Source organism: Mustela nivalis (genome assembly GCF_964662115.1).
Source record: "Mustela nivalis genome assembly, chromosome: 1".
In the NCBI taxonomy this organism is placed as follows: Eukaryota; Metazoa; Chordata; class Mammalia; order Carnivora; family Mustelidae; genus Mustela; species Mustela nivalis.
The window spans coordinates 71,289,778-71,316,107 of record NC_139020.1 but is presented as its reverse complement, the minus strand read 5'-3'; the positions used below and the strand labels follow the sequence as shown (position 1 = coordinate 71,316,107).

At 35.4% G+C, this 26,330-nt stretch overlaps 1 protein-coding gene across 2 annotated transcripts in view; it reads left to right on the top strand.

Moving 5' to 3' along the window:
• The window catches only part of PLOD2 (procollagen-lysine,2-oxoglutarate 5-dioxygenase 2), a 95,303-nt gene that overhangs the window by 23,067 nt on the left and 45,906 nt on the right, over nt 1-26,330 (top strand). For both annotated transcript variants that reach the window (XM_082713222.1, XM_082713223.1), the window contains exons 2-3: nt 18,891-18,982; nt 22,403-22,539. In XM_082713222.1, the coding sequence (XP_082569348.1) occupies nt 18,891-18,982; nt 22,403-22,539 (229 nt within the window). The remainder of the gene's footprint in view (nt 1-18,890; nt 18,983-22,402; nt 22,540-26,330) is intronic.

Sequence of the window (26,330 nt, the reverse complement as noted above, 5' to 3'; positions counted from 1 at the left end):
AGATATTTTAATTTTAATATACTTAAATTTGTACTTTTTGGATATAATCTAAGCATCTAGCTGTCTCTTGATATTACTGATAATTAAAGATAGGAAAGCCATTTATTGACTTTATTTAATATAGAGTATGAACAAATGAGTCTTCTACCTCTCAGTACATAGTATGTTATGAAAATTATAAGGGGGCAGTAATTGGAGAAACATATTATGTTGTTGATAGAAGCAGACATACTGACACTCAGACGTCAGAATGGAGACCAAGAAGATAAAGGTAAGAAATAGCATGTGAAAAGCATGAGGATAAATAGCTGTATAGAATTGGGTGTTTGGGGAATTACTGTATCATGGGAAGATAAAGTAAGGAGTGATCATGAAACATCAGGAAGAGATTATATTTGGTATTCTCTGCTTAATTAGAGTATTTTATAGAATGATTTCTATTAAGTGTTTAGAGGAAGATCAAAGGCTCCATGGTTTAACTGACTGGAATGCTCAATGACTAAAAATGCTAACAGAGTAATTTCTGACTTTGGGAAAATATTTTCTATTCTTACTGTAAGGCATATTGTATATTTCTGGAAAATGACACATAAATAATGTAGCTTAATCCAGAATCTCTGATGTAAGCAATATACCTATTTGTGAAATCACTGTGAGTTTTGTCTATTTTGAGAAATTCCAGAATGAAGAGCAAGTGAGGGGTGCCAGAGAGGTCTTTGATGCTGAGAAATGCGGAACGCTTACCCCTGCTACTAGGTCACAGTGAAATCAGACTTCACTGGGGAGCTGGGCTTTGATGAGTAATGTCAGGAACCATTTTAGCAGTGGGAATGTCTCCTTGTTTTACTCTTGAGAGTTTGGATTTTTGGGGGATTCCTCACATTAGTGGGTCCCACATGACAGGGGCCGAGCTTTCCAACCAGGGGCTCTTCATTCCTATTACAGAAGTTCTCTGGCTGAAATGCTGACTCATTCAGAACAACCTGACCCAGTACCGAAGAGCAACCTGCCCTGATTGGACTGATACTGCTGAGATTAGACTGCATTCAGAAGAGAGCTATTTTATAAACATCTGTTTTAAATATGCATCTTGTTTATGGCTACTTAATGCCTTGGTATGTTTCTGTTCTTTTTGAAGAAACAGTTGAACTATTCATTTCTAATGTGTTGTAGCTAGGTATTAGTAGAACATGATTGTACAAGAGACAGGGAAAGAGAGGGAGGGAGAGATCAGCTTTTACGTAGTGACCATCCTCCAACAATGCTCTTTGCCAACAGCTGATATTTCTTTTCCTCAGCTGCTTTTCAAAGTACATGTTCTAATCCTTGTAACACATTTCTTACTAATGACTCAAAGTGATGACATTTATACAGGAATGTGCAGTTATGCCTTGCTTATTCTAAAATCATTTTTTTATAAAAAAATTTCTGTATATTATTTCTGCCTAAAACCAATAAAAATCTAAATAAAATATTATGAAGTACAGAAAAGCTTCACATTTTAGGATGAGTTCAGTCATTATCCTGTTCTATGCATTATAATAAAACCTTAATCTACATTTAGGGGTGTCTATAATTCCTCTAGGAGCAAACAAATGACAAGGAGATGTTAAAAGGAAGTTATAAGGCCTGTATCCCCTTCAGGATAAGGCATCTTTATTATCTAGAAGGGCACAGTAAATACTTTTAATTTAATCATTTTCCCACCACTTTACCCACATAGCAGGCCCGTCTTTTAAAGTTTGTCTTCTTAAACAACCTGGAGTTCTTCTTCACTCCTTTCCTCAAATCTGACATTTAATAAGTCAGTCAGTTTTGTTTAATCTACTTTCAAAACGTACCCAAACTGACCAATTTTTATCTTCTTTACTGCTACTCCTTGATCTGTATCACCATGGCCTCTATCCTAGGTTGTTATTGTGAACACTTCCTCTTTGCCCAATTTTATCCTTGACTTCTTTCAGTCATAGCAGTCAGAGTAATCCTGTTAAACTTCAGTCTGATTATCGCATAGCAGTTATGAGCACAGACTTTGGAGGCACATTGTCTGGGTTCAAATCTAGGTCCTGCCATTTACAGTCTGTTTAATTTAGGGCAACATATTTAAATGTAAAACAGGAATAACTATCTTTTTAGGTTTCTGGACCCTATGCCTATTGGGGTTGCTCCCCACAATAACCCCTAGCAATTCTCAGTTACCAGCTGGGTGTCTGAGAATTCAACTCAATTCTCCACTGTCTACTCTGGAGATAGCATCAGATTTCATGGCTTAAGTTCTCAATCCTGTAAGATTGCATCTCACCCCCCATTTCAAACACCAGTTGGAAGTTACATGTGCTTCTGACCAAAGGGCTGTAGACTAGAGGTCCCAATGAATTCCTTAGGTTCTTTTAATTTGGCAGAGTGGCTCACAGAATTCAGAGGTACACTTACATACCACTGGTTTATTAGAGGACATAGTAAAATATATGTATCAACATCCAGATGGGGGAGATACATAAGATAGGGTATGGGGAGAGGGTGCAGAACTTTCATGCCTCTCCAGATGTGCCATTCTCCCTTAATCTTGATGTGTTTACCAAGCTGGAGGCTCTTTGAACCCTGTTCTCTTGGATTTTTATGGAAGCTTCATTGCATTGTCATGATTGACTAAGTCATTGGCCATTGTCTAATTCAACCTCCAGTGCCTTGTCCTTCTCCAGAGGTCAGGGGTGTGACTGAAGGTTCCAACCCTCTAATCACATGGTTGGTCCTCCTGACAACTAACCCGCACCTTTGGGTGAAGTCCAAAAATCACCTTCATTAATAGCAAGATACCCATTTTCACCTTCATGGCTCTGAGGCATTTTTAGGAACTGTGGAGGAAGACTAAATTACACCTGAGAAATATGCTTTGGTCATTGGAATGATCAAATATATATTTCTGACAAATCATTATATCACACTATAGTACTTAGATTAAATTAATTAATAGTATCTACATGGTAGACACTGCTATTAGTAGTAGTAGTAGTACTAATAGTAGTATTTAGCAACTGTCATGTCACCCTTTCGCTCAAAATCCTCTAAGAGCTTCGTATTACATTTGGAACAAAAGGCAAATCTTTACAATGACCTACTTACTAGGCCTTGCGCAATCTATTTATTCTGACTTTTGAACCATCTCATTTTTCTCTCTTGTTTAGTCTCTTCTGCCCATTCTGGTATCTGTAGTGTCCTCTCCTCACTCCCCCAAGGACATATGAGAACTGGATCCTGCTTAGTCAGATTCTTTGTATTCTTTGCTTCCTTTTACTGGAAAGCTTTTCCTGAGGTGTCTGCCTAGCAGGCTCACTTCCTATGCTTCATGTTACCCTCGAAGTGAAATTTGGTTATGCTATTCAAACGGTAATATATTCAAGACTCCCTAATCTACCCCCTTCTCTTTAATCCTATAAGTCAAGTGAACATATTTTGTTTGGTTTTTGTCTACCACATGCATGTAAATTCCACGATGGCAGTCTAATCCCATCTTTGAGGCCCACCTAAAACTTTTTCTTATGTGCGAATATCTCAACTACTCTTGACTTCTTCCTTCATTGTTTAACATCCTCATTGGGTTATAATTTATAATTGGGGTTACCTAAGCATGTATATTCATTGGCATAGCTGTTCAGCATCATCACCATCTCCTGGTGCTGAAGCCTGGTGCTCAGAAGTTATTCCTAAGCTTTTCCCAAGACATACCAAATCAGAAATTCTGGGGGCATGGTCTCGAAAGTTTTGCTTGAATAAACCTTTGGGTATTTCTAATGCGTGCTAATATTTGTGAAACACCGGACAAGGACATTGGCATAATTTAATCAGATTGGGAACGTCTGGATTAAGGATCTTGTTAGATCTTCAGGGTTCTGGGATCTCTAGGGGTAGAAGGAAACTAAGCTGGGTATAGGAGGTCCAGAGGTAGAATGTTCCAAGAATGAGTACACAAAAACATTTCTCAGAAACTGAGAAGTGTGTCTGCATGATAAAGGAGAGTCAAGGGAATAGAAATCTGGCCAAGACTTTCTTGTTAAGTAAATTTTGGAAAAAAGATGGTTAGCAGGGAACTTGGAAGTTAGATGGTTAGCAGGGAACTTGGAAGTTATGAGGGTTAGTATCAGGCAAATCTTGAGAATGGTAAGCCATGCAAAGATTAAGGCAATGCATATATCCTTTTTTGGGTGGTGAGCATTTGAGATAACAGCTCTTTTGACAGGAGCTAAAATTAAGGAAGATTGTACAAAACCAGATTCTAGTCACCTACTGAAATGATATGTCATGATAGAGTTCTGACTTCTGATGGAAGTAGGCTAAGAAACACAGTTATTAAGAAAGGAATATATCTCCGCAGAAGAGCTTGGAATTGGAAGAATCTGAGCACTGAGAATATGTCATTGTGAGCTGGAACAAAGTTAAATGGCCTCAGATGTAGTGTTTAGAGGGGCTGGTTTTCACATAAATCATTAAGGTCAACAGTGTCTACTCTGTGTTACATATCAAATTAAATATTTTACTTGAAGTTAGGTGATTTATAAATTATACATCTTTCTGTCTCTTCATTGCCAGAATGATAATGGATTGAAATCAAATACTTTCATAGCTTTCTGTTTATGAGAAAATATTTTAATTGTATATATGTGTTTACTATGTAATATCAATCTTTTTTACCTTTTTCCCCTAATTTTGAACTTGAATAAAGCAGTGCTTCAATCACCAGGATAATATAGCACATGTTTAGAAAGACTTTTGGCCCCTGCTGTAACTGACTCACCATGGGCACAAAACTTAGAAAAGTGAACATGTTCAGGATTTTATATTTTGCAGGAAATAAGATAGAAGTTCAATTATGTAGAGTTTCTCTGCTGCTGTCCTTCAAGTGTTCTAAGCCCCATGAGGGGCTTAGAGGTGCATGCTTACCCATATCACATCATCCTCACCTCATGGAATTTGCCTAGATCTGGGTGTGTAGTGCAGGGGTTCTGATGCACGACGTCTGGTATGACTGAGGCTGTACTGGGAGGATGGCTGTTTTAAGATTGTGAGGTTAATCAGACACAGGCTGGATTTGTCTAACAATGACTTGTCAGAGAGAATCATCCATGCATGTATTTTAACATATGATTTGGTTCAGAATTCAAGTAAGTCACTATTTAAAATTGAGAGAAGAAATAAGAAGGGAGGAAAAACTGGCACTTAGACAATAGGGAGCCTTTTGGGACAGAGGTAATTACACCTTAGGTGAATTTTTGTCAGTGTGGCAGGTGGGAGCAAATAGAGAACCTTCTCTATAGAGAATCTTCTATATAAGTCTTTATATCTAATCAAAATAGTGTTAGAAAGCCAGTTTTACTTAGAAAAAACCTTTATGAAACAGTCTTCCTGTTATTTTTAGTGTTTCAGGGATTTGTATACTTTGAGACATATAAACTACCTTTTGGTTTATTCTGTTTTTAAAACAATCACATTTCAATCCACTATCCGGTCAGAGTTGAAGTAAGTAATACTTTTCACAAAGCATTATTGTGTTAATTCATCATAAATTTTGATAATTCATAATGGAATCTAACCACTTCCTTGTTTGGAGTAGTATGAGAGAAAATCTCAGCAGGTTCATTACTTCATTAGTGCAACATCAGAGATATGAGAAAAGAAAGAAATGTAAAAAGATGAAACTGAAAGCACTAGAAGAAAAGAGGGAAGAATTGTTGTATAGCTGTAGAAGGTAAAAAGTCTTTCTAAAACCTAGAAGACATAAAAGAGTTAATGGCTGATAAAAACAGTGCTAAAAAAAAAAAAAAAAAAAAAGAAAAGAAATTCTGCCTGGCAAAAATCATACAATCAAAACAAAGTCAAAAGATAAATGGTAAATGGGAGAAAAATATTTGACCTGAAAGTTCTACTTTGGATTTATTCTACAGACACAATCTTATAAGTGAAATAAATCAAACAGAGAAAGATAATTATCATATGATTTCACTTATTTGTGGAACATAAGGAATAGCATGGAGGACATTAGTAGAAGGAAGGGAAAAATGATGGGTGGGGTGGGGTGGGTGGGAATCAGAGGGGGAAACAAACCATGAGAGACTATGGACTCCAAGAAACAAACTGAGGGTTTTAAAGGGGAGGGGTTGAGGGGATGGGTGATCCTGGTGATGAGTATTAAGGAGGGCATATATTGCATGGAGCACTGGGTGTTATACACAAACAATGAATCATGGACCTCTACATCAAAATGTATTGTATGGTGACTAACATAACATAATAAACTTATATAAATCATTATCCATTACAGATTTTTAAAGTATAGCATTGGATTGGAAACAATGTGAATACCTGTCACTAGCATAGTGTTTTATTAAATTGTAGTTTATCTATATGATGGAATATAGTATAGCTGGAATACATTTGAAAATATCTCAAAGATATGTAGATTTTACAAAGAGATACAGAATAGCCAAAAAAACTTAATAAAACCTCAATAAGCACATATTTATCAATAATTACGTTAAATGTCAATGAACTAAATTTTCTAATCAAAAGAAATGGAATGGCAGAATGGACAAAAAACCCATGACACATTTATATGCTGCCTATGAGGGACTCACTTTAGATGTAAGGACACACTGGAAGTGAAGGGATGGAAAAAGATATTCCATGCAAATAGAAACTAAAGAAAGCTGGAGTAGCTATACTTATATCAGACAAAATGGACTTTAAAACAAAGACTATATATAGTAAGAGACAAAGAAGAACATTACATAATGTTAAAGGGCTCTCCAAGAAGAAGAAATAACATTTATAAATATTTATGCACCCAACATATATAAACAAATATATAAAGCAAATATTAACAGATCTAAAGGGAGATATAGACAGCAATAAGTAACAGTAGGTGAGTTTAGTATCCCACTTACATCAATGGATAGATCATTGAAACAGAAAATCAGTAAGAAAGCACCAACCTTAAATGATACATTAGACCAGATAGACTTAACAGTTAATATTTCACTTAAAAGCAACAGAATATACATTCTCCTTAATAACACATGGAAAAGTTTCCAAGATAGATCATATGTTAGGCCACAAAACAAGTTTTAATAAATTTAAGAGAATTGGAATAATATCAAGCATCTTTTTTGACTGTAGTGGTATGAATCCAGAAATTAATTACATGAAGAAGACTGGAGAATTCAGTCTGTGGGGGAAACAACATACTACTAAACAAACAATACTACTACTACTAAACAACCAATAGATCAACGAAGAAATCAAAAGAGAAATAGGAAAGATACCTTGAGACAAATAAAAATGGAAATGTAATGTACCAAAATTCATGAGATGCAACAAAAGCAGTTGATTTTTTGAATCTGACCCCAAAATCGAAAGCATCAAAAGCGACAATAAAATACACAAAAGCAAAAAGAAAGAGAAAACCACCGAAACCAATAAATATGTTGTACTGTGTCAAACTAAAAGACTTCATCATAGCAAAGGAAACCCAACAAAATGAAAAGTCAATCTACTGAATGGGAAAAAAATATTTGTAAACCATACTTCTGATAAGGGGGTAATATGCAAAATATATAAAAGCCCATGTAACTCAACAAAAAGAGCAACAAAACAATTTGATTTTAAAAATGGGCAGAAAGTCTAAATAGACATTTTCTAAAGAAGAAATACAGATGGCCGACAGATACATAAAAAGATGCTCAGCATGATTAGTCATCAAGAAAATGCAGATCAAAACCACAGTGAGATCACAGACACTTTTTGAATGGCTATTGTCAAAAAGATAAACAATAACAAGTATTGGTAAGGATATGGAAAAGGGGGAACCCTTGTGTACTCTTGATGGAAATATAAACTGTTTTAGCCACTATGGAGAGCAGTATGGAGATTCCTCAAGTAATTAAAAATAGAAATACCATGTGATCCAGCAATTTTATTTCTGGATATTTGAAGAAGATGAAAACACTAACTATTAAGTTATGTATGCACCCCATGTCCATTGTAGCATTATTTACAATACCAAGATCTGAAAACAACCTAAGTGTCCATCGATGCTAGATAGGTAAAGAAATGCAGTACATATATACAATGGAAGCTTGCTCAGCCATAAAAAGAGAATGAATCTTGCCATTTGCGACAACATGAATGGACCATGAAGGCATTATGCTAAGTGAAATAAGTCAGAGAAAGACAAATGTCATATGATCACTTTTATATGTAGAATCTAAAATATGTATCAACCAAATTTATAGATACAGAGAACAGATTTGGTGGTTGCCAGAGGTCAGAGATAGGGGAGGGGAAGGAAAAATGGATAAACTTTTTTTGCTTTTTAAAAAAATTTTAAATAACCTGAATAATAAAAAATTTAAAATATGCAAAATTGGAGTGTAGGATATATATTGACATCTTTTGAAGCATCAATAAAAACAACATTATTGGTATCTCCTAGGGGAAATTCAGCTAGAAGTCTCGGAGAAAGGTCTGGGAAGGAATATCACTTCCTACTTTATCACCTAATCCAAAAAAGTGAATTACTAATTTAAGGGCTGGGGAAGGAAAAATCAGTCATTGGTATATATAAACATATTTTTTAAATCTCTAGCTTGGCACAGTGAATACTACAATATTTCTTACATTTTCTGGGACATACTTTCCAAAAAATAGAATATTTTTCTTATAAAAAGATGAAAGCTTATGACAGTTTACAACACAAATTAAACAATAAAACTCCTTTTTTTTTTTTTTTTTCCTTTGGAGTCTTATAGTAATTCCATAGAAGGAGCTATCCGTAAGTTGTAGATATCAAATCCTCTACATTTAGTTTTACGTTCCCCAGGTATCAGATGTATAGATTCAATTTTCTAGAACTCTTTTAAATATGACAGGTTCAGTTTGTTGAACAATGTGGAGAACTAGGAAGTTGTTGGGGGAGGATTCTGAGCTGCCAAAATAGATGTCATAAAACTTTCCAGACAGTGTGGGGATGGGCTGCTACTCAAATTAAATGTACTCATTTTGTGCAAGATGGATACAATGGAAAATACCCTCTTTGAAAAAATGTATTTATAATGTGTTCATGGCAATGTGGAGTAGAGGAAGCAAATGTTTATACTTGAAGATGAGGAAGGAAAGTTATGACTTTTTTCTTGTTTCCATTTCAGCCTATACTTTATTAGGTGTGCTTTTAATTTTGCGTCCCAGATTCATTTATTTTTTATTCCTTTAGGTTAGGCAGACTTCATGATGACTTTTCTTTTTCCATTATGGAGGAGTAAGGCCATTTTGGATCAGACAATTCATCCTTCCAACTTTCTCTCAGAGTGTGGCTTGCTTAGCCACAAGTCCATGTCAAGTTGGCCTCTGCCCAAGGGCAGATCTTCTTTTCATTTGTAGTTGAATTAGCAGGAATATGTTATCTTAGCCTCTGCTGTTTTATACTGGTTGTTAAGTTTGCAGTTGATGCCCTTTGCTTATGACTCTGGGAAATATTTTTAGTGCCTATGTAAAATGTGGAATAAACAGCAATAAATCAAATTGTTTGAATAAACTACATAACCTTGGGACCAGATTTTTGGCAGACAGTTCATAGTCTCTGCTAAAGCATTTGGCTAGCAGATGGGTTCCCCCAGTCCACTCAACGGAGGTTCTCTTTATTGTTACATCTTTCTATTTTGGAGGTTGCTATAACCTTTGAACCCTTGGAATTCTACAGATTAAAATCTGTTCTGTCCGTGAAGGGGGCAGCACCTTTTCCCATTGACATTAAAATTATAACCAAGGTACAAATTTCTTATTTTGAATGAATCAAGTATACCCCCCAAGTCAAAAATCCTGGAAAATGGACTTGTCCTCTTTGTATTAATGTTTATAAAGATAGGAAACACTGCTTTTCCAAGACAGTCCATTCATCCTGGATCCTTTTAATCATACTTTGTATTTGCTATGGCCTGAATGTTTGTGTCTCCCCACCGCCAATATTCCTATGTCGAAAACCTAACTCCCAAATGTGATAGTATTAGAAGATGGGGTCTTTGGGAGGTGCTTGAGTCACAAGGATAGAGACCTCATGAATATGGTTAGTACTCTTATAAAAGAGGCTCCAAGAGACCTCAGCCCTTTTCACCATGTGAACACACAGGGAGAGGGTGCTGTCTGTAAACCAGAAAGAGGGCTGTCACCATACTGGTGAGGTAATCTTGGACTTTCATCCTCTAGAACTGTGAGAAACAAATTTCTGTTGTTTATAGACTACAGGGTCTGTGGTGTTTTGTTATAGCAGCCTGAATGGACTAAGACAATATTGATATAAAAATCTGCCTTCTCTCCATTAATTCTTCCCCAGCCAGTTATCTTCTTTAAAATAAAATAGAGGAAGTCTGTTTTTTTTCTTTTCAAATGTGATAAGGTAAGGAGATGTTGGATTTTTTTTCAGGTAGAAAAATTCTCAATCCCTCAACTATTCAGTATATGAAATAATTGTCAGACCTCTAACCAGGATGGTCAAACTCCATATTTGTCAAAATTTTCCTCAGTGTAGCATGCCAGACATCTCATAATTTTTCATGCATGGGCTACACTGATTACAGAGGGATCCTCACCCCTCTTGTCAAGATAGCTTTTTTGTTTGTTTGTTTTGGCCAGCTGTCTCATATATTGGCTCATTTTTGAGTTTTTATTCTAATAAAGCCTGTAGGGTACATTTTATCCTTTCATTTTTTAAAGTCATGTTTTGTTTACCCTGATCAAAGCCCCCCTTACTGTGATCATTCCTGGTGTTTAAAATTTAGTTTCCCCTTCTAAACTCCAGAAACAATTTGTTGGAACTCAGTGTATAGTTTTTGGCTGCAGTCAAGTCCTTGCATTTTTATCTCCATGTTTCTGGAAGGGGATGGGAATGACTGTAGAGGAGTGGGTCTCCTTTAATTTTCATCTTATCTATCACCTTTAGGTTGAATTCTTAAAATTTAGGTCACAGATATTTATTGTGAAGGATGGTGGGGTATAACCAAAGAGAGTTATTGAATTGGAGTTCTTAAAGTTTGTTGTTGTTGTTGTTCTTGTTTTTACACAGTTTGAAAAGATTATATTGTTCATATTAATGTTTTTCCAGAGTATGCAAATACTTTTGTGATTAATTGTAGACAAATTTATTTAAGTATAAATTTATTTAAATTTATTAAATATGTATTTATATCAATGTTTTTTAAATAATTTTCTCAATGGTTGCTATGATTAATATGGTTATAGAGAGCACACAATTTTTGATATTAAAAATTTCACCTCATTCTAAAATTCCAATGTTATCCTAATAGTTATTCAAGTTTTACTGACTACACGTATGCTAAAATTGATGTTTTTTGTAATATAATTGTCTGTTTGAATGCTGTTCTTAAATGTCTTTAACCTCTCATAGCACTGTGAAAGCAACTAGCTGCTAGGAATTATCAGGCATAATATTAAATATCTCTTTTGTCCGTGTCTTGAAATTTGTCTTTCATTCACTACTAGGTTACCTAATAAACTAAACATGGGTATATACTATCAGGAAAAATGGGCCCCCCTAAAGAAAATTAGAAAACATTTTTTAAAAAGGTGATATTTAGTGTATGTACAAGTTTTTATTTGAAAAAAAAAATAAAGTTTAGAAATGTATATTATGGTTTGAAATACTTATGAGGGAGAGAGGTGGTCTTTGTCGACTTTGACCTTTTAGGTACCTAAGGCCTCTGGTGGTCTTACTCTGGTCCTGCTTCATTTGATATCTGGTGTTGGTTAAACTTCTGGTTCTAGAAGTGTTTATCCTTAACGTGATGCTATCCTACCATTTGGCTCCTGGACCATTTGTCATTCAGTCTTTTATATGTAACAGGCAATATCTCACCTTCTCTAATCCCACTGCACATAATGCCATAGGGATCAAATCATCCTGATTTGCTCAGGACTTTCCAAGCTGTGTTTTTGTTTTTGTTTTTTGTTTTGTTTTGTCTTGTCTTAATTGTGTGTGTGTGTTTTAAAGATTTTATTTATTTATTTGGCAGAGAGAGAGAGAGAGAGAGAGGGAGCTAGCGAGTGTGTGTGCATGAGCACAGCAGGGGGAATGGCAGTCGGAGGGAGAAGCAGACTTCCTGCTGAGCAAAGAGCCACATTGGGGGTGGGGGGCGGGGAGAGCCCTATCCCAGGACCCTGGGATCCTGACTTGAGCCCAGGGCAGATGCTTAATCAATTGAGCCACCCAGGTGCCCCAGGACTTTCCAAGTTTTAAAACGGAAATCTCCATGCTCTGGGAACTTTCTTAGTTCAGGGCTGACTGGAGTGATAGGTCACCCTACATACTGCCCTTCCCCTCTACCCCATGGGATATCTCTTGATTTGCTGTAGATCTGTGCATTGTCCAGAGTAGGCTGTGGAAGCTCAGGCATCCATCAGAATGGGAATGTGTGAAGCTGTTCCCTATGTAGCTTTAGTAGTTGAAAGTTTATCTTTACTTTTTTTTAAGTGTCCCCTTTTCTTCCCCCACCCTTTCCTGCAAAAATCCTAAGGAATTCTTTGATGTCTGACATATCCCTTTTCGGTTTTTTTCTTTGTTGGAATTTTTGATATTAGTTGTTTTTGAGGCATTATTCTTTTGATTTTTCTTTTTTCCAAGAATTTCACAGAGTATGATTTGTTTGCTACCTTAGCTTTGGTTTAATTGTCATAGTGTTTGGGTGACGCAGTACGTAAGAAAGCAACAAAATTGTTCAATAGGACCTAGGAAAACCATGTTTTTAATAACTGAGAATCTTGAAGTCCAGTCCTAGATTGGTTACCACTGAGTTGCAGGATCCTGAACAAGTGTTTTCTCTTTAGGTCTTGTTTTCTCCTATGTAAAAGAAGTGGACTTAGCTATATTATTCATGAAGTCACAATTTACATTAAAATAAAATGACTCTGGAGTGCCTGGGTGATTCAGAGGATTAAGCATCTGTCTTTGGCTCAGATCATGATCCCAGGATCCTGGGATCCAACCACTCAGTCAGCAGGGAGCCTACTTCTCCCTCTCCCTCTGCACTTCCACGCCACCCCCCTCCCCCCCGCCTTGTGCTCTCTCTTGCTCTGTCAAATAAAGAAATCTTAAAAACAAATAATAAAAATAAAATTACTCTTGGCGAAGGAACAGAGTGTCTTATGTACCAAATACTTCTTCTTTGGAGTCTGGAGTCTTTTCTCTGTAGTGTGACCTTTGAGCCCTAAACCTAATACCTATCCCTTTATCAGGCACATAACCAATTAGGCCCATAATGTCTTTTTTTCAGATGAAGACTTGCTGCTTGTAATTAGAAGCATGTGGGGTCTGGCATCCTCAAGGCCATCCACCCCCAGATTCAACCATTCATTAGGAGGACTAAGAGGATGTAACATTTAAGTCATATTTATTGTTGTGATGTGAAAGGATATTAAGCAAAATCAACAAAGGGAAAAGGCACATGAGCCAATCCAGGGGAATCAGATGCAGCTTCCAACAGTCCTTTCCCAGTGGCGTCACACAGGATTTGCTTAATTCCCCTAGCAACTAACGGTGACAGCACATGTGAAATGTTATTCATCAGGAAAGCTCCTTTGAGACTCCGTGCCCAAGGTTTTTAGTGGGGGCTGGTCATATAGGCAAGCTCTATATCAAAATTCCAAGCTCCTTGAAGGAAAGCAGTTGTTCAGCATAAGAACATTGTTTCTACATTTTAGGCACAATGAATCATTCCTATTGGGAATGGTGGGAACCCTCCCTATATCCAGTTTTCCAGATGGCAGCTAAGGACCAGCCCTGCATGCAGGTCTTTCTAAGAATATAAGCTTCAGGCTTGCCGCATTCTCTCTTTTCTACAGATGTAGTAAAACTCAAAATTCATATCTAGTCTCTTAACTTCTCACTAGCAAGTAAGTCCACGTGAAACAATGGAAAGAAATGGACTTTGAGAAATAACTGAAGTTCTATCCCTGGCTTTGCGAGTAATTTGTTGGTTGGCTTTAGTGAAATTGTTTAACTTATTTAAACCTTACTTTCTTCATCTGTGAGTTGGAGATAATAAAGCTAATGACATGGGCTTTTGTTGAGAACACATTATTTTATATATACATACATATGAAGCATAGATTTACTTGTCCCTGAATCTACTCATTCAACAAATGTTTATTAAGAACCTACTATATGCTGAACACTGATATACCTTAGAGGGGTAGTATTGAGAAAAAGACATCCTGTAAGACCTTTATAGTCTAGCTGGGGGGGGGAGACTTTAATCTTAGATAATAATTGTGAATATTAATACACAATTTGTGCTAAGTGCCTTGAAAGTGAGGTAGTCAGGGACCGTCTTCCTAAGGAAATAGCCTATTTTGAGATCTGAAATTTCAATAGGGAGTGACTCCATCAAGAGGTCAGGAGGGGAATTAGATAATGATGTTGTATAGGCTCTTCTCTTTGGGTAGGAAGGAGTAGGTGTTGTTGGAGGGTCAAAAACAGCCAGGGCAGTTGGAACAGAGAGAAGAAAGGAGAGAGCGGTAGTGGATGACATTGGAGAGGGCCACTGTCAAAGACCACACTTAGGCACCTTCTGAAGAGCAATGGAAAGCCATTTAAGGGTGTTTAGCAGTGAGTGTTTTGAAAAGATCACTCTGGCTGCTTTGTAGAGCTATGACTGGAGTGGGTTAAGTGGGTTTAGGAGACTGTTGCAGAAGCCTGGGCTTGATGGCCGTAAATTTGAGTTAGTGTTATAGCCTCCTTGGAGATGGAGAGAAATATAAATATTTGAGAAGTCATATCTGCATTTTCTTGCTAAACTATTTGAATAAATAGCTTCAAGCTGAACTGTTTTTACAGAGGTTGGGTTTCTGTGTTTGTGTGTTTCAATCATTACTAGCACCATAAAATCTTGAGAGTTGGAAGGGATATCAGATTCTTGAGTGTGTAACTCTGGTTAGAGATGGAGTTATAACCTGCTGAGATTTGCACAACTAAAGCCTACCTTATCCATGCATTTGTTGAGTAGAAATAAGAGGATATTACCTATGTAGATTTATGTAGACTTCACAGTGTCAGCCACTTTGTATATATTAACTAATCTAATTCTCACAACAAACCTATCAGGCAGGTGCTATTATTACACATAATATTATAGATGAAGCATAATTGGAGACATACAGAGCTGACCAATTTCTAACAAATAAATGGAAGAGCTGGGATTTGAACCCGAGAATTTGTCTTAAGATTCATTTGGGCAACCCCAGTGGCAAACTATGATTCTTAGGTCAAATCTGATCCACTGTTTTTGTAAAGAGAGCCAAAAAAAATTAATAATTTAAAAAAAGTTTTAAAAGCATTTAAAAAAAAGAATAAATATAAAGAAGAATCACGACAGAGATTATATATGGTCCACAAAACCCAAAATATTTGCTTTTCGGCCTTTTACGGTGAAAGTTTGCTAGTCCCTGCACTATGCTAACCATTACTAAGAAGATACGATATGTTCTTTTAGTAGAAGGTTGAGAGTCATTGTTAAAGGACTGGTCATAAAATGAGTTAGTTTTTAGAATTATTTTTCTTGCTATCTGCAAATTTTAAAAATTGAGGACTGGTTTGACTTTGTGTGGAGAAAGTTTCTTGGAAAGATAAACTTATCTTTCCATAGTAGGATCAAAAGCAGCAGGGCTAATGCTGAGTTAATTAATGTGATGACTGTCATTAAGAATTTGAATTTCAGATGACTTTTATGTGCTGGTTTAGCATTTGGATATGGTATATTATCACAAAACTTTGTCTTTAAAACCCATGGTTTGCTTTTGAAAAGAAAAATTAGGTCAGCACTAAATATTGATAAATTCTGCTCTTATAGCAACAACTATTTGGAGAAAGAATGCCTCTTTAACAATGTATTTCTCCTGCCTCCAGAACTGCATTAATAAGAGAGAATATAGCATACTGATGGCATTTCTAGATAAACTGACTTCTTGGTTTCTTGAGAAATTCTGATATTCATCTGAATTTTTATAGAGAGCTATATATTTAGCGACTTCATATTTACTAAATCTTATTAGAATGACAGGCACTTGGGGGATTGTAAAGATGATTACAGAAGTTTTTGTATGTTGTGTTTTTTTTGTTTTTGCCATGGTGTGAATTTTCATTGATAAATGGTGGTTCTAATCTACCACACTTTATAGATGCATTATGTGTTTCTTCCTCATGCAAACTGTATTAATCTATTTTATGATAGGACCAGACTGTGGCAATAGAGGTTACATTTGGTCACAGTTAAACTTCCATTTGCCTTTTCTTTGACACCATTATAGATTGGTTTTGGTAATGGTTGATGGGTGCCCCTTATTCAAGCCCATTTCCTTCCTCCATCATCTCACATTATCGTTTTGGTTGTGGTGCATGAATTGAGTGAAGTACTAATAGTAGTTTATTAAATTACAATCTTTTGGGTTAGACTATTTCTGCTGTTTCATCCTTCTTTTTACTTATTTAAATGGTTAAGAGTTTCATATTGAATAGTTTTCTGTAATTTTTCTTATTGGAAGATTAGGGATTGTGTATAAATTTGAACTCTCTTTAATTGTAGGAATTTCCAAACATATACAAAAGAATCCAGTTTTAACAGTCATCATCACATATGGCCAGTCTTATTTAATCTTTATGCTCCTCCTTCATTGCCTCTTCTCAATCTCAGACAATTTTAAAACAAACTGTAAATACTGTATATTATTTCATTGGGTAAATACTTAATATGTGTCTCGAAATTATGAGGACTCTTTAAAAAATCAATGCTATTAGCACAATAAAAAAGTAACAGTAATTTCCTAGATAACAAATATCCAATTAGTATTCAGATTTCCCTAATTTTCTCAAAAATACCTTTCTGCAGTTAGTTTTTCAAATTAGAACCCAGCTAAACTCCATGGTTTACTTGGCTGAATTATCTCTTAATTCTATTAATATACTATATTAGTTTCCCTTCTATTCTTTTTCCCTTTTGCCACTGATTCCTTAATCAATTGTGAAATCAAGTATGTATCAAATTTGTTAAAATTTTGATAGGGTACTTCATAAATGGTGACCAAGTTAGACTCTGGAATTGATGGGTGAAAACTTATGAGTGGTACATGTCAACACTTTCTTCTTTTATTGCTCCCAATTGAGTAAGATTTACTTCTCATCCTAGAAATGATGCTGAATAACAGGTCAGAGGAAACATGTTTATATGTAATGCTATTAAACATAACTTTCTTTAACAAAATTACTAATTCATTATTTGTTTTTGGTGTTTTTGTTTTTGTTTTGTTTTGTAATTAGAAACAATAGTAAAACAACAGTAGTCCTTATTTGGCAAAAGATTGCCAGACATAGTCAGACTACACATTTTTAATTTTGCCTTCTGAGTCATTGGATTTGGTAACATTTCTGTCTACACAGTGGTCTGGCCAACATTACTTTTCCTATTAAGGATGTTGAAATCCTTGCTGTTAATTTCATACTGAAAATAGTAAGTATCAAAAATCCATCTGACCAAAATCTAAGCTTGTGGATAATTCTTACAATTTGTGTATAAAATATTTACAAAAAATCTGGTATTCCCTTTCAAAATTCATTGTGAATAGTAATATATCACATTTTTTCAATCAGTTAAGCCTTGTTTGAAACTTTACAAATGAAATTTTTTTTTAAAAGAATGGTTAGTTTAAAAAACACTCTTAAAATATATTCATTTGGGGCCTGACAGCTTTATGAAAATAACTTATTTTTCCTTAAATTTTTTCTCATAATGGTGAAAATTATGTGAGATACACCTTTTTCCAGGAAAAAAAAAAACCCTAAGAATATTGATATTTATCTCGATGGAAATGTTTTCTTTTTTTGGTTAACTAATGAATGTTGAATCTGCTATTTCTTTATATGTATTGCATACAATATATTATATTGTTTTATTTATTTAAAAAATTTGATGGAAAATTATTTTGATTTATATGGAATTATTTCTAATTAAATTCTTTTTTTTAAAGATTTTATTTATTTATTGGACAGACAGAGATCACAAGCAGGCAGAGAGGCAGGCAGAGAGAGGGGGGGGGAAGCAGGCTCCCTGCGAGCAGAGAACCCTTGACACAGGGCTCGATCCCAGGACCCTGGGATCATGACCTGAGCTGAAGGCAGAGGCTTTAACCCACTGAGCCACTCAGGCACCCCTCTAATTAAATTCTTTAATGCATTGATGCTATTTCCAATAATTGCCTATTACTTAGAAGACATTTATAAATTTGTGGATTTTTGGTTATTGGTAACAGACAAGTGAGAATCAAGCAATACAGCTCAGTGCTTAGAATGTTGAAAAGATGTTAATTTTTGCTTTCTTAGTCCATGGGTCCTTCCATGTCCTATGGTTAAAAGAAATGTCCCAGCACTTTTGATATCTGCTAATGTATTTGCTTCCTTTGTATATTTTCCAATGTGCCTTTTCCTGATAAAGATTCTCCTTAATAGCTTTTATGGATATTTTGAAATGATTTCTTAAATCTACCTACTCCTACTAAGAAGTGGTTTTATGTTGGATAGAAAATAATCATCATCCTTTATAAAATGGTGACTAAAAGCTGTGTATTTACTAGAGCAGTGCTGATTTGGTTTCCTTTAATTGTTAAAAAAACGATGTACTGACTGTTATGTCAATGTTGCTGTGGCTTTTAAGAGTTCATTACAAAAACTAACAGGAGATAGGCGGGTAGGTTTAGTGAGGACTCTAATCGCTATTGTAGGTTGTAAAGTGGGATCATTTAAACTCTTGGTAAACCATCTTACGTAAGCCCTTCTGTCTTTGCAGATAAATTATTAGTCATAACTGTAGCAACGAAAGAAAGTGATGGATTCCATCGATTTATGCAGTCTGCCAAATACTTCAATTATACTGTGAAGGTATGGTATATCTTTTTAATTCATGGAGATGTTAGAATATATGACTAAAGTACATTTTTTCATAGTAGTAACAATACCACCACCACAATCTGCAATCCACACAAGGGAGTTGAAATTTGGTTGCATAGTTGTTGAGTTCGTGTATATAGTTGATTGTCTTCTGGGTATACTTTGACGTTATTAATACTGTGCCACTTAGATAATTTCTTCATATTTGATAATGCTTTATATAAACACATTATATAAAACAACATAAAATATGGTTTTATATATATATATACATGTTTCTTTTGAAGGGTCATATATAAGCACAGCATAACAGATTTGACAGTAATGTTTTTCACTTACTTTGAAGGATTTTTTTCTGTAATGGTGTGTCTGTCATAGTCTGTTTCTTTGTCTATAGAGAATTAGAAACATGGCTGTGAGGAGAATAGCTTTTCTGTCCCATTATTGAGAGTTGTTCCTCCTGTTTTGTTTTAGAGGAGTTTGGAAAGGTTATAAAAGTATAAAAGTGTTTTTTAGAAGACTGACCTCCAGGAGAATATCTCGTTGATAAATGATCAGAGGAAACCTGGGGACTTTGGTAGAACTAGTAAACTGAGTGTGAAAGGCCTGCCTTTTTTATTTACTTACATATTTTTTAATAGAAATGAGGATCTGTCAGCCAAGTCTTTTCACAAATAAGAGGTGGATGGGGAGGTATCCCAAGTAGGAAAACAAACCAACCAACTAACCAACAAACTGAACACATTTACAAACCTCCCCTCCAAAATCAACCAACCTAAAACCAACCAACCAAACAAAAAACAACTTAAAAAAAAAAAAAAAAGAAGAGCAGAAGATCGTTTTTGCTTAGGGAAAAACTGAGCTGTTTTAGTATGTAATGTAGAAATAAGGTGGAATTCACGTACATAACCCCTGGGAGACTAGGTACAAATGTTAATATAGAACAGCTGTTAAGGAGGCTGAGCTCTGCTGGAAAAGAGATCTAGTGTTAACAACCAGATGTTTAGTGTGGAATAAATGAGCAATAGGTTAGAAGTTTGTTAGTATAGAGGAAAAATATAGTAGTATGTACTGATAGGAGACATATGGAAGTAACAGTGAAATCAGAGTAACATAATGCTGAAATCCAGTAAGTGGGGGGGAATCTTTATAGAGTTTGGACTGGGGAGAGTGTGGGATATTCCTTATATGTGAAGCTGTTTGGAACTTTATATATTGTATTCTGTTGAAACCATATAAGCTAGATATTACTTTATTTTTAGGTAAGGAAAACTTGCCCTAGGGTGTATAGCTATGAAATGTCAAATCTTGGAACCAGCCCATTTGAGTGACTCTTGCTGTCTTCCCAATCATGAAATGTAATAGTTCTTAAAGTATGGACCACAGACCACCAGCATCAGCATCATCTGGGGATTTGTTAGAAAGGAGATTCTCAAGGCTGTTATCAGACCTACTGAATCACAAACTCTAGCAGCAGGACCCTGTCAGAGACAGTAGGATCCTATATTTTTTTAAATATTTATTTAAGAGAGAGAGGTCATGTGTGGGAGGAGCATAGAGAGAATCTCAAGCAGACTCTTTACTAAGTACAGAGCCTGATGTTGGGCTCAATCCCATGACCCTGGGATCATGAATGTGCCACCAAGGTACCCCAAAGCAGTCTGTGTTTTAACAGAACCTCTGTGTGATTTTGATTCATACTAAAATTTGACACACTGATAGAGTGGAAAGAAAATAGAGAATAGAGCTTAGCGTGGTGCACTGCGCAGAGTAGGCTTTTGCATGTGGCTGGGTCTGGTATTACTGTGATATTGGAGAAATCCAGAGGGGTTTTGGAGTGGAAGTATAGCAAATCACAGGGTTATAGAAAAGCAGTTTTTAGGACAAAAACTAACAATTCTACTAGACTAATAATTCTTCTAGACTGGCCTCAATATGAATCCAGATGCACATCAATTTTGAGTTTTCTTGATAGCATTTATCTCCAACCTGCAGTAGAGATGGTGATCAAGTAACAACTAGAGATCTGAGGCTAGGAGCCCCATAGGCTTTGCCAGCCAGGTTTATATTTGGTTCAGGGTTTAGTGATGTTGGAGCTAATAGTATTTATTTTCTAATAAGCAACAAAACTTAAAGGTAACCTACTGAGTAGGAGAAGATATTTGCAAATGATATATCCAATAAAGAGTTAGTATCCAAAATATATGAAGAACTGATACAACTCAATACTCAAAAAACAAATAATCCATCCATGTTGTCGCAAATGGCAAGATTTCATTTCTTTTGATGGCTGCATAGTATTCCATTGTGTATATATTTTAAAAAAATAGGCAGAAGACATGAACAGACATTTCTCCAAAGAAGGCATCCAGATGGCCAACAGATACATGAAAAGATGCTCAACATCACTCATTATCAGGGAAATGCAAATCAAAACTACAATGAGGTATCACATCACACCTGTCAGAATGGCAAAAATCAAAAACACAAGGGAAAGGAAGTGTTGGCAAGGATGTGGAGAAAAAGGAACCCTCTTGCACTACTGGAGGGAATGAAAACTGGTGCAGCTGCTATGGAAAACAGTATGGAGTTTCCTCAAAAAGTTAAGACTAGAACTACCCTATGACCCGGTAATTGCACTATAGGATTTTTACCCCCCAAATATAAAAACACTAATTCAAGGGATACATGCCCCTCTATGTTTATAGCAGCATTATTTATAATCACCAAACTATGGAAGCAGCCCCGTGTTACCACGCGTTTCCAAAGTGGGAGCCAACTGCTGAGCCTAAGGCAAACAGTGAGGAGAACAGCTGTAAGTTTAACTTTGATTAACTGTGCTTAGGCAGTTTCTTGCATTGATAAATTATGATGCTTTTGAGGGTTATGGGAGTTTTAAGATTTATAAGGTAAAGTAAGTGACATTGGACCTAATGCCCTCTGTCTTTCCTTGAATGACCCATATGATTCAGTAGGAAAATCATCCAAGGGCCCTGTCCAGGAGTTACTGAGCTTTCAGTGTTCATCATACAGATTTCCTGCCAGATTGAAAAGTGTTATGGAAATTTCTGTATTTTCTTTTTTATTTTATCTGAACAAATTAAAAATAAGATATGAGAAATACTATCTGTGCCGCCCCCCCCCCGCATCTCTTGATCTCCTTAGATTAGACTCTCCTTTTGAAATGGTAAAATTAGGAATGGCGTTTTATGGGGTGGATAACATTGAAGAATCATGACCTGACCTGTGCATCAAGTGTTTTTCTCTGTTGCGTCGTGATTTCGTGATTTTGTAAAATGTTGAAAGAGTGGATACTATGTCATACTCTACAAGTTGTTGATGACTTCTCGCTTTTATGTTACTGTCATCACTTGAGTTTTACTCAGTGATAAATGTTGATTTCATTTATAGGTCCTTGGTCAAGGAGAAGAGTGGAGAGGTGGTGATGGAATTAATAGTATTGGAGGGGGCCAGAAAGTGAGATTAATGAAAGAAGTCATGGAACATTATGCCAATCAAGAGGATTTGGTTATTTTGTTTACTGAATGGTAAGAGAAATACTCTATAGATTTTTAAGTTTACATGAAATTATTTATAAAAAGTGTCAAAATTCATATTTGTAGATTATATATTAAATTTTTTTATTCATAAGGAATTATTATTTAAAAAGTAGATTTTACTCATGATTATAAAACCATGGTCTGATATAATTGTGTAATGGATTGAATCTGATGAATAAGCAACAATGAGAAAACATGGCATGAGCTAACATTTTTATGAAATTCATATTTTAATCCTAACTTGAGGTAGAAGAAAGATCATGTTGAGCTTTTCTGTTGAGAATAACTCAGTGGATCCTGGTCAACCAGAAAGAAACAGATCATGAAAAGCTAAAAGTGAGAAATGAGAAAGCCCATTTTTAAAAAGAAAAGCCTTTCCAATTTGTGAATATCTTTTTGCATATTGTTTTACTTTCCTTCTACCTCATTTCAAGTGTCCACTGTACGTCTTTACCTTCTTTCTACAAGTTTTTATAATGTCAAGTTGTCATGAGTTATTAGTGATTGTTACCTTCTTTCTTCCATTTTTTTCTACCTTTTTATTTTTATTTTTTGGTCATTGATTGCTCATTTCAAATCCCCATGCACTTTCCTCTGTAACTTAGGACAGTTTATTTATATCTCCCCCTCAATTTGTGTGTTCGCTTCAGCAGCACATAAACTATATCTCTCCCTCAATTTGAAAATCCAAAACCATAACTTATGCAGATATATAAATAAGAAAGGCATAAATTTTGAAATGAAAATAGACGTAATGAAGTCCTGGTGCCATCAACCATTAAAAGTTGAGAGGCTCTGTATACTTGCTTTATTAGAATTCCCTAATGTCTACCAGGAAGGAAATAAAGTTCTGCTTATAGCTAACCTGTTCTTGCAACATGAAATGTGGGATAGCTGTTATCAGCTTGCATACTGGCAATTTTCCTGCAGAATCTATTATTATATATTTTTTATCCTTGAGAAAAAGAGTAGAAAGCTCATAATAACTGTTCAGATGAAATATTAAGTATGTTTTGGTTTAAAATTACCATGGATTTCAAACAACCATTTTAGTGAGCTTGCACTTGCCACATGTACATTTTGATCTTGACTTTGAGGCAAATTCTGCTTGTGAAAGTTACCACACATGTGTCAGTAATGGTTTTAGACACCCAAGCCTCCTTTTGTGTTTACAGAAGAACCTCTTAACCTCCGCCTTTACCCTCCTGCCGCATTCGACCTCCTCCCACCACCAACTCACAATCTAAGATTTAGCCTTGGGAGAAGCTGATGTAATAAGATGCCATTTGTTTCTCTTTAAGAAAAGGGATACTTTGAGATATCTGAAAACTGCTTGAGGTTGCATTTGTTTATTCAGGTGATATGTTAAGATCCAGCTTGACAAAAATGACAACAGTAGGATTTATTTATTTGGGGGGAGGGGGCAGAGGGAGAGGAAAAGAGAGTCTTTTTTTTTTTTTAAGATTTTTTTTTTTTTTTGTATTGGAATGAGAGCGTGAGAGAACACAAGCAGAGGAGCAGCAGAGGGAGAAGGAAAATCAGGCTCCCCAATGAGCACAGAGCTCAATGCGGGACTTAGGTCCAGGACCCCGAGATCATGACCTGAGCCGAAGATAGGCACTTAACCAACTGAGCCACCCAGGTACCCTGAGACGGAGAATCTTAAGCAGGCTCCATACCCAGCACAGAGCCCAATGCAGGGCTTGATTTCACAATCCTGAGATTATGACCTGAGACAAAATCAAGAGTTGGTTGCTTAACCAACTGAGCCACCCAGATGCCCTTTAGAACATTTCCAATACCTCCAAATAATCCCTTGTGTTACTTAGATAGGTTTTTGTGAATTAATCTGGAAACAATTTATAACATTTATTCCATGGGAATATGTATTCTAAACTGTCTTTTGGATGAACATTTAAAATTAAGAGACTAGGGCGCCTGGGTGGCTCAGTTGGTTAGAAGACTGCCTTCGGCTCAGGTCATGATCCTGGAGTCCCGGGATCGAGTCCCACTCGGGCTCCCAGCTCCATGGGGAGTCTGCTTCTCCCTCTGACCTTCTCCTTGCTCATGTTCTCTCTCACTGTCTCTCTCTCAAATAAATAAATAAAATATTAAAAAAAAATTAAGAGACTAGATATTTATAAATGTACTCTGTAGGGTAAGATTTATCGTATTTAATTTAGATATAAACAAATATTTGTCAAGGGTTTGGGTTCTTAAAATGAAAACTGAAACTATTCGTATAAGAAAGTACTACAAACTTTTTTCAAGTTATTTCATACTGTAGTGTGTGTATGTCTGTGTATATGTGTGAATATAATTTAGATGTTTTATAAATCTGACACTCTCTTCTTGATTAGAGCAACTACCAATAATTATAATGAATTTGATGACTTGTAACTGAGGAGTGTGAGGAGTTCTTTTGGAATTGACTCATAACAATTTTGAGGACAAATATTGTAGCTTGGTAGCTGCATATTCCCTTAAGGAGAAAAATTATTCCATAATGATTTTATAATTCACCTTAATCAAGGTATCTGAGCCCTTTGAGTTTTATTACAAGGCACATTGCAATACTTTTAGAATTACCTTGTAAATTATGTGTTTCTTTTACTTTAGTCACATTGAAGACAGATGGTCAGATCTAATAATCATTACATAATAAACAGGGTTTTTTCCTTTTTTTTTTTTTTTTAGAATAATGTATAGACCAGTATGTAACAAAGTAAATTAGACACGAATTGAATATCTCCACAGGCTTGTTCTGTACTGGATACAGTAAATTATAAACTAGCAGAATCCAGACCCCAAAATAAGCATGAGGTAGAATATTTTGGGTATCAGATTAATGTCCAATGAAAACTTTGGTTATTTCTTTTATTCTTTTTCTTTTAGACTTAAGAAAATTCCTTTTTTAAAATTTTGTTTCATTTTTTCAGTGTTCCAAGATTCTTTAGAAGTAATTAGAAATAAAGTTGGTATAATTATTTGAGTTTGGATTTGGACAAAACAGAAATTTCTGTTTTTTTGGTGGTGTTGAGTATAATGGCATTAAACAGAATGCAGATGGTACTACATTTTGAAAGACTCTCAATATGTGAGATATTTAAAGGACTTATTTGGTGGGGGTTATTGACCTCACCAAAAAGGAGTATTTCCTTTCTGAAAATATCAAGAATTTTGGTAGATAGAGACTCCTCCGTTCATTTAAGTATTTGTTTAAATATAATTAGCTTTATGACTTTGAGGTAACATAAAGGAATTGACTTTGCTGTTTATAAGCTCTTGCTATTTAATGATATTGGTAAGGAAGACTGAACTTAAAAACTTAGAATTGTAGTAAATGTTACAATACAGAAGTCAATATAGAATTAAAATGAATATAAAGTAAAGCCATAATTATAGTAGTTTTCTAGTTGGCTCTGTTCTGGGACATGGATTGGGGATAAGTAGCACTGCTTCAAAATGCAGGGATAATCTTAGTCATACAAATCTTTTCTGTGTTAATGTGTATGCCTTACCTCTTGTATGTTGCTAGCTTCCATTCACTTATCATCTTGGATTCTAATTCTCCTTATTTCAGTGAAGTTGGGGGATGTACCTGATTTAAATATTGTCTGGGTAAATAGCAAGGTATCCATAAATATTAGCTAACAGAAACTTGCATTAAAAGAGCGAGGAATAGCTCTTCCAAGAGGAGAAATATAGTGGATGTTTTGAAACTGTTTGTAATTTTTTTTAAAGATTTACTTATTTATTTTTGAGAGAGAGTAGGAGAG